The 9,632-nt window shown below is 41.7% G+C and overlaps 1 protein-coding gene across 2 annotated transcripts in view; it reads left to right on the top strand.

Moving 5' to 3' along the window:
* The first annotated feature begins 1,350 nt into the window (after positions 1-1,350).
* gaa2 (alpha glucosidase 2) overlaps positions 1,351-9,632 on the top strand; it is a 14,100-nt gene continuing 5,818 nt past the window's right edge. The window contains exons 1-10 of one of the 2 annotated variants that reach the window (XM_046837210.1): positions 1,351-1,506; positions 2,452-3,069; positions 3,156-3,301; positions 3,486-3,651; positions 4,579-4,675; positions 5,734-5,853; positions 6,016-6,134; positions 6,378-6,509; positions 9,249-9,359; positions 9,450-9,563. In XM_046837210.1, the coding sequence (XP_046693166.1) occupies positions 2,461-3,069; positions 3,156-3,301; positions 3,486-3,651; positions 4,579-4,675; positions 5,734-5,853; positions 6,016-6,134; positions 6,378-6,509; positions 9,249-9,359; positions 9,450-9,563 (1,614 nt within the window). In that variant the 5' untranslated portion in view covers positions 1,351-1,506; positions 2,452-2,460. Of the gene's footprint in view, positions 1,507-2,213; positions 2,317-2,409; positions 3,070-3,155; positions 3,302-3,485; positions 3,652-4,578; positions 4,676-5,733; positions 5,854-6,015; positions 6,135-6,377; positions 6,510-9,248; positions 9,360-9,449; positions 9,564-9,632 lie in introns of those variants that run through there. The other variant, XM_046837209.1, reaches the window with a different exon arrangement.

Raw genomic sequence — 9,632 nt, 5'->3', positions numbered from 1 at the left:
TAAGAAAGAAATCAGGCCCAGACTTGAATCCATGAAAGGGCTTGAATTGACCTCTGTCTCCATCTTGTGGAAAAAGTGAGTCATTACACGTTCTTTGTATTATAGTAAAAATATAATAATAATAATAATAATAATAATAATAATAATAATAATAATAATATTTTCTCAACACTTATGACACCGCACAACAAGTTACAAAAGAAATATATAAACAATGTTTACAGCATACGACAAATACAAACAGCAATTACAGAAGACTTAAGAGAATGACTGTGACTGAGTAACGGGCCAATAGGATTTAGGAAGAGTGAAGGGAGGAAGAGTATGAGAGAATCCTAAACAGGTGAGACTGAAGTCTAGATTTATAAACAGAGTGTCGATGTTTCTAATGTCTGCAGGTAAAGAGTTCCAGAGTCGAAAAACCCTGTGCCCCATGGTGGCGAGAAGAGCTAAGGGAACACAGAGAAGGAGAAGGAACATGAAAATAAAAAGAGGAAGAGGTTTGTGAAAAGCCTTAAAGTGAGAAAAAGGATTTTAAAGTCAATGAGAATCTTTACCGGAATTAAAACCGGAATAATGTGTGGAGATGAAGGAGTTTTGGTAATAATGCGAGCTGCCGAGTTCTCAATCTGTTAAACCATAACAAGAGATTTACAATAATAGATATTAAATATTATATCTTATATATAAATATTCTATGTGAAAGAAAGTTTTTAAAGCTTTGTGTTTTAACTTTATCAAAGTCTAAACGGAAGGAAGTTTTTAATCTTTAAAGATCAGTTGTTTCACTTTAATTTTATCCTCTTTTTTTTATTATTATTATAATAAATGTTAAATGCGATCCGATCCAGCAGATGGCGGCAGAGTAGTTCTGTAGAATACAGAGCAAGATGACTGTAGGTGTGTTCGAACACTACAGAGCGCGCAGTCCTGCGCACATTCTGGTCTATTTATCCACTCGGATTTTTAACAGCTATCAGAATTTCAATCCACGATGTTCAGAACATCAACAAAGATGTAGAAGAAATTTATAATAAACATATGGAATCAACCTAAAAAATAACAAAAAAATGTATAAATAATCACTCTCAGAATCACTCTTTGAGACGACTCGCTCTTCTGAGTCACATTAAAGACTCGTTTCAAATAAAAGAATCACTTTTTAAGACGACTCATTTTATGATTCACATTGAAGACTCGTTTCAAATGAACGAATCACTCTTTGGTTCGACTCGTTCTTCTGAGTCACATTAAAGACTCGTTCTTCTGAGTCACATTAAAGACTCGTTCTTCTGAGTCACATTAAAGACTCGTTCTTCTGAGTCACATTAAAGACTCGTTCTTCTCATCAGTAGCTGCTGCTCCGGGCTTCGATGTGCGCAGGCGTGAAGCAGCTGCAGGTTTGAACACATCTCCAGAGCCCCTGAGCGAGTGTGTAAACAGTCCGGGTTCCTGCTGCTTTCTGCCATGTAACACACACACCTGCTCTCTGTCCTCATTCACACGGTAATCTACTTTATATTCAGATGTTCTTCATGTTTTATTAACATCATTAAGAGCAGAAGTCAGTGTAACTGGTGTTTATGGCGGACAGGGTGTTCAGTTTAAATCTGAATAAAACAGGGATTGTATCTTTATAAATAAACAGCATTAATTATCACTAATCAGTTTAGTGTCTCTTTTACCTTCATATGTGAGAAATCAGGGTAAATATATCTTTATTAGGTTGTGTTAATATTAAAGGTGTGTTTTTATAATTAGATCTGAAGTTTATTTTGATGATTTAACCGCTAACAAGCTGCGCGATAAAGTGAATCAGTTCCGGGACAGGAACCGACACCGGACTGAATCATTCATTAAGATGGATTTTATCCATTAAAATGTAAAACAAAAAATCTTAATAATAAATCAACAATAAAAATCTATAATTAGATCTTAAAACTGCAGGAAGTCTTTCCTAAAAATACTAAAGCAGCAGTTTACAAAAAAAGTCGACTCAGTGAGGTGGGTCATAGAGGCATTAATAATGCAGGGGTTACAGGTGTGAGATGTTTCTGCAGTATTTATGGAAGGCGTCTCCAGAGTCAGTGCTCTGTCAGGGGTAAAGTCTGATCTTTTCCCACATCTTCAGGACAGAGCAGCTTACACATCATAGAGGAGAGCAAATAGACCCCGTTACTTTGTACTGGTGTTTTATCTTCAGGGTGACATGCACTGGACACGCAGAGCGTTTCACTCAGTCTTGTGACCGATCTTCAACATTCAGCATTTCCACCACACGAGAACATGATTTTCACTTCCTCTTCTTCCTGCAGCTAAATAAAAAACAGGGTTTTTTCAACCTTTAACACATCTGCAGCGTCAGTCATGTGAGAATAAGTGATGTAGTGTAGATAATGGACCACATGCGGTGTTTACGTGTTTATAGTAAACCTGGTGCTCTGCTTTCAGCTCCTCAGCATGGTGTCATATAAAAGATTAACCCCCGAGGAGGTGCACTTCTCTGGAGTGCCGTTACTTCAGGCTCATGATGATCATCAGGACAGTGAGATGAAGGTAGAGGATGCAGAGCGCCCCCTGCTGACCCGGAGGCCTCGTTGCTCTGTCACTGCTGCGCTGCTCATCTTAGGAGGCTTCATCCTCGTAGTCCTCGGCATCTGGTTGCTGGGAACCGTCCTTTGGCTGCGTAGCACGCCCTCTGTAGGAACTCGCCGTCCTCCACCCCACGCTGGTCCTCCCAGCAAGGAGAACCGGACACAGCCAGAATCCTGCTCCGTCATTCCCGAATCCTGGAGGTTCGACTGCTACCCGGAAAAAGGAGTCGTGGTGACCGAGGAGATGTGTCACGCCAGGAACTGCTGCTTTACCCGAGCGTCCGAGGAGAAGAGCGGCGTCCCGTGGTGCTTCTATCCCACAGAATTCCCGTCCTATATGCTGGTGTCCGTTAACGACACCGAGACGGGAATGAGCGGGAAGCTGCTCCGTACTCAGAAGACGTATTATCCAAAAGATATCGAGGTCCTGAAGCTGGAGGTGCTGTACGAGTCAAACAGCCGGCTGCGTCTCAGGGTGAGAGACTGGTTTGATTTATTTTAGTCGTAAAGTCCAAATCTGTTGCTTTTGTGTTTCGAATCTGCAGCATGTGTGTTCCTCAGATAACAGATCCAGCACAGGAGAGGTTCCAGGTTCCTATAGAGGTTCCTGTGGTGGGGAAAAGAGCTCCAAATCCCCTGTACACTGTGGAGTTCTCCAAACAGCCGTTCGGGATTATAGTGAAGAGAAGGCAGAACGGAGCAGTGCTGTGAGTCCTGCTGAACATTGCAGCAGATCTTATATCATCTACACCATACTGTATACTAACACTGTACTCTCCTCATTTCCATGAAGGGGTGTGTGTGTGTGTGTGTGTGTGTGTGTGTGTGTGTGGTCACATGAGTCTGTGCTACACTACACTGTAATATAATTGTGGTCTTCTCTGTCTGAAGGTTGAACACTACAGTAGCTCCTCTCTTCTACGCTGATCAGTTCCTGCAGATGTCTACAGCTTTACCTTCAAAGTTCCTCTATGGTCTCGGAGAACATCGCTCCAACCTGGTGCATGACATGCAGTGGAGCACCTTCACCATGTGGGCTCGAGATGCAGCTCCTGAAGTGAGAACACACACACACACACACACACACACACACACACACACACACACACACACTGCCTGGGCCTGTTGTTACGCTCTGAACCGTGGTGACGATGTAGAGAACGATTGTTCATGATCAGTTTACTGTTTATCTGTTCAGTAATTTACATTAGAGGTGAACCGATTCTGATATCTCCCTAAACTTTACATTTTTACTTTTTCTTCTTTGCTTATCTTAATTTTGGTCACAATCTTCGCTTTCTGGCTTCGCCATCTAGCAGCGGCGTCTTGTTTTTTTTGCTCATGTAACAGAGCAAAAAATCCACAGAGTGACCGCTCGTACCTCAGAAAACTCGTACATTAATGCACTCGTAGGTCACGGTACCACTGTAATACACTTCAACATAACAAACACATGGTGTCAGTGATTCACCTCTAGAGGGTGCTCTCTTACTGTATAACACCACCTGGAAAAACTATACTGTAGGTATGGATTCTTGCGATAGTTTTAACAATTAATTCATCTGAAAAACTGATAAAGTTGACCTTTAATTTACAACTGTGTTTTTTTTTATTATCATTATTATTATTATTATTATTAATATCAGATTTTGAATTAGATTTAATTTGAACCCTTTTCTGTCCTGATGTGAATCTAAGAGCTTGGATATCACAGGATCTTCTTTATTTATAACAGATTCAGATATTATTCCTAAATTCTGAGCTTTTAAATAAATACTTATATAAGTGCTTAATTAGCGATATACAGCACTCACGTCCAATAAATACACGTAAACGTGTAGTGAATTAGACCAACACGTATCATTGAATATAATAAATAGAAATAAATATGGGTTTTTACGGTGATATGGGTGGAGATGCTAAATTGAGTAATATTTTCAAAATCTGATCAGATTTTTTGTTCTACTGTTTCGTGTTCCTGTAGGAGCTGATCAACCTCTACGGAGCTCATCCTTTTTATCTTCTCATGGAGGCTGATGGACTGTCACACGGCTCTTTCCTGCTGAACAGCAACGCTATGGGTGAGACTGTGTGTGTGTGTGTGTGTGTGTGTGTGTGTGTGATCAGTATGAAGTGTAATAAAAGTGACTTTATTTTAAACTTTGGACTTTGAGCAGTTTTTATTGCTGCAGAATGAAAGCAGGCGTACGATAAACTTATAAAACGATAAGATTTGTTGTTTTCTCTTCCTCTTTTATTAACGCTCTTCCCTTTCTCATACCTTCCTGCAATGTTCTGGAAGCCATCTGATCATCTCATTCAGCAGAAACTAAAATTATTCCTCGAATAACTCGACTAATTCAAATTCAAAACTGCAAATTATTTTCCTCGATGCTCACAGAGCAGTGTGTTTCCCCACGGACCATTATTACTGACGCACCACCTGCAAAACTCTGGAGCGCTCTGGACAGTAAACACTATAGAAGCTCGTTTCAGCTTTTTATTTCTCTCCATTCTGACTTTATTTCACGGATCGGGCAGCGTCACCCGTCTGTAGAGACAGAAAGTTTTACACATTAAAAATGAAATCGAGAATCACATGGTATTAAACTGAGCCTCTGATCCTGGAGAGAACTCTGACTGATGAATCAGAGGAGCCTCGTTCATGCTCCAACATCTTCACACTTCAGGACCACAACATGCACCAGAAATGTTGCATGTTTATAAGAAAAAAAGTCAGAATATCGGGATAAAAATCCGGAATATAAAAAAGGCTGAATTTAGCAAATGTTAAAAAAAAAAAAAAGACAGGAGACGCAGCAGAATGAAAACTGGAGGAACGGAGAGAAAGAGCGAGGGATGAGGAGATTCAGGTTAAAGAACACGACAGAAAGTTCCTGAAGTTTTGGATCATTTTAAACTAAAACATAAACAATAATCGGCGTGTTTACTGTTAAAGTCATTTAAAATCAATGTATTTTTATTGATGATTTATTTATTTATTATTTTGATGATATTTGGCAGTAAAATGCAGTAAAAAGGTTTTCACAGATATTCTTGTGTTCAGCAAGAGTGATTTTTTTTTTCTAAAAAGGAAACATGTTTATTTTAAGAGCCCCGTGTGATCATGTGTGTGTAGATGTTGTCCTTCAGCCTGCTCCTGCTCTCACCTGGCGCACCATCGGGGGAATTCTGGACCTCTATGTGTTTGTTGGTCCTGATCCGAGCTCTGTGGTGTCGGAGTACCTGGAGGTCGTAGGTCAGTGGAACGTTCACAACATGATAATTATGATGAGAAGGTTTCAGTGGTTCACACTGCAGTATTTAAACACACACACCTTCTGTAGCACAGCGTGTCCTATTTTACTACAGATTGCGAATATTTTACAATCCTACAGCTTTTTCCGTCTTTTCTCTTCAGGAAGACCTGCGATGCCGGTGTACTGGGCTCTGGGGTATCACCTCTGTCGCTGGGGTTACGACTCCAGCAACAAAACATGGGAGGTGGTGAAAGAAATGAGGAATTATGGAATACCACAGGTACACTGTGTGTGTGTGTGTGTGTGTGTGTGTGTGTGTGTGTGTGTGTGTGTGTGTGTGTGTGTTTATGAAGGAGAAGGTGTGTGTGTGTGTGTGTGTGTGTGTGTGTGTGTGTGTGTGTGTGTGTGTGTTTATGAAGGAGAAGGTGTGTGTGTGTGTGTGTGTGTGTGTGTGTGTGTGTGTGTGTGTGTGTGTGTGTGTGTGTGTTATGAAGGAGAAGGTTGTGTTGTATGATTGTTTCAGGAGGTACAGTGGAACGATATTGACTACATGGACCGCGCATTGGACTTCACCTTCAACCCTGTGAGCTTCTCCACACTGCCAGACCTCCTCAAAGACCTGCACCTCCACAACCAGCGCTACGTCATGATCCTGGTGACCACACACCTCAACACCATTAAACCTGTGCACCTCCACACCTATACACCTCCACACCTATAAACTTCCACACCTTTACACCTCCACACCTTTACACCTCCACACATCCACACTTTTACACCTTCACACCTTTACACCTTTGCACCTCCACACCTATAAACTTCCACACCTTTACACCTCCACCTTTACACCTCCACACATCACACCTTTACACCTTTACACCTCCACCTATAAACCTCCACACCTTTACACCTCCACACCTTTACACCTCACACATCCACACCTTTACACCTCACACCTATAAACTTCACACCTTTACACCTCCACCTTTACACCTTTACACCTCACACCTTTACACCTCACACCTTTACCTCACACCTTTACACCTTTACACCTCCACATCTTTACCTCCACACCTCCACACCTTCACACCTCCACACCTTTACCTCCACATCTTTACACCTCCACACCTTTAAACCTCCACATCTTTACACCTCCACCTTTACACCTCCACCTTTACACCTCAAACTTTCACACCTTTACACCTCCACATCTTTACACCTCCACACCTTTACACCTCACACCTTCACACCTTTACCTCACACCTTTACCTCCACACCTTCACCTTTACACCTTTACACCTTCACACCTCCACACCTTCACCTTTACACCTCACACCTTTATACCTGTAAACCTTTACACCTCACGCCTTCACACCTTTACACCTCCACACCTTTATACCTGTAAACCTTTACACCTGTAAACCTTTACACCTCACACCTTTACCTTTACACCTCCACACCTTTACACCTCACACCTTTATACTTCCACACCTTTATACCTGTAAACCTTTACACCTCCACGCCTTCACACCTTTACACCTCCACACCTTTATACCTGTAAACCTTTACACCTGTAAACCTTTACACCTCCACACCTTCACACCTTTACACCTTCACACCATTATACCTGTGAACCTTTATACTTGTATACCTTTACACCATTAAGCCTGTACCCTGAGATCACCTTTACACCTGTACACCTAAACACCATTTACCTCATACCCTGGGTTCACCTGTACACCCTCACACACATTAACCTGTACACATCATCTATTATACAGTGCCCTCCACAATTATTGGCACCCCTGTTTAAGATGTGGTCGTGGACTTCTAAAAATTCTCCTTTTTTTTAAAACAACATAGAACCCAAATGCAAAAAAAGAGAAAAATCCAACCTTTTATTTAAGTACATTACTTTGGTGGTAAAAAAAATCACACATTTAGAAAAAAAAAAAACTTGAAATCATGTGTGCCACATTTATTGGCACCCTGATGTTAATACTTTGTACAACCTCCTTTTGCCAACAAGACAGCACTTAATCTCCTCCTATAACATTTCACAAGATTGGAGAACACAGAGAGGATTTTGACCATTCTTCTTTGCACAATCTTTCTAGATCATCCAGTGTCCTGGGTCCTCTCTTATGCACTCTTCTCTTTAGCTCGCCCCACAGGTTTTCGATTGGGTTGAGGTCTGGGGACTGAGATGGCCATGGGAGGACCTTGAGTTTGTGACTGCTGAACCACTTTTGTGTAGATTTTGCCACATGTTTTGGATCATTATCCTGCTGAAAGACCCAATGACGACCCATCTTCAGCTTTCTGGCAGAGGCCATCAGGTTTTTATTTAAAATATCCTGGTACTTCAAAGCGTTCATAATGCCATGCACCCTAACAAGGTTCCCAGGGCCTTTGGAAGAGAAACAGGCCCACAGCATCACAGATCCTCCACCATACTTCACGGTGGGCATGAGGTGCTTTCGGCATACTCATCTTTTGTTTCGCCAGACCCACTTAGAGTGTTTGTTGCCAAAAGCTCAATCTTAGTCTCATCTGACCAAAGCACACGATCCCAGTTGAAGTCCCAGTACCGCTTAGCAAACTCCAGGCGTTTACGTTTGTGAGTGTTAGTGAGAAAAGGCTTTTTCCTTGCATGCCTCCCAAACAGCTTGTTGGCATGTAGAGGCGTCTGATGGTTGTTTTGGAGACTCTGTGACCCCAAGATGCCACTCTTTGATGCAATTCTGTGACGGTGAGCTTGGGAAATTTTTTTACTTCTCTTACCATCCTCCTCACTGTGCGTTGTGGCAAGATAAACTTGGGACCTCTTCCAGCCTTGTTTGTCACTGTTCCAGTTGTTTTAATCTTCTTAATGATTCCTCTGACTGTAGATACCGGCAAGTTAAGGCGAGTGGCTATTTTCTTGTAGCCATTGCCTGACTTATGAAGGTCGACACACATCTGCCTTACTTGAATGGTGTGTTCTCTTGTCTTTGAAATGTTGACAAATGGGTAAGAGAATTAGGCCTCTGTGTCACGTCATATTTATACCCCAGGGAAACAGGAAATCATGAATTACTAATTAAAAGTCCCTAGATACCCTGACCAACCTTAGCAACTACAGAAAAATATATAAAAAAAAAAAAACAATTAAATTTTTCAAAGGAATTGTTAGGGGTGCCAATAATTGTGGAGGGCACTGTGTATATATATAAATTTGAGCGAGACATTTCTTTCTTTCTTTCTTTCTTTCTTTCTTTCTAAATCTGGATGTCTTTCCGGGTTGCTTTTCTTTCTTTTCTCTTGTCTTTCCATCATTTGTATCTGTTGTTGTTCTCGTCCTCTGTTGTTCTGCTGAGTAAGCGTGTTTTCTCTGCTCCTCTCTCCATCTCAGGACCCGGGGATCAGCAGTACTCAGCCTGCAGGTACCTATGGGCCGTACGAGGAGGGAATAAAGAAGGGGGTCTTCATCAACAGCTCCACTGGAGAAACGCTGATCGGGAAGGTGAACACCAGGGAGATGTTATAGAGACCGAATGACTTAATTGTAAGAGTTTATTATAAGGATTCGCTTCTTTTTCTCTGTGTTCCTCAGGTGTGGCCTGGACTTACAGCGTTCCCAGACTTCTCCAACCCCGACACACACGAGTGGTGGTACCAGAACCTGCAGAACTTTCACAGCAAGGTTCCATTTGATGGCCTGTGGATCGTGAGTCACCGTCCTAAAACCTTGTGCGAGATATTTAACAGATAAACTCACACCTCATGTTCAATCGCT

Source organism: Silurus meridionalis, chromosome 24, assembly GCF_014805685.1.
Source record: "Silurus meridionalis isolate SWU-2019-XX chromosome 24, ASM1480568v1, whole genome shotgun sequence".
In the NCBI taxonomy this organism is placed as follows: Eukaryota; Metazoa; Chordata; class Actinopteri; order Siluriformes; family Siluridae; genus Silurus; species Silurus meridionalis.
The sequence above is the reverse complement of the archived record's forward strand: the minus strand, read 5'-3'. Positions and strand labels throughout refer to the sequence as shown.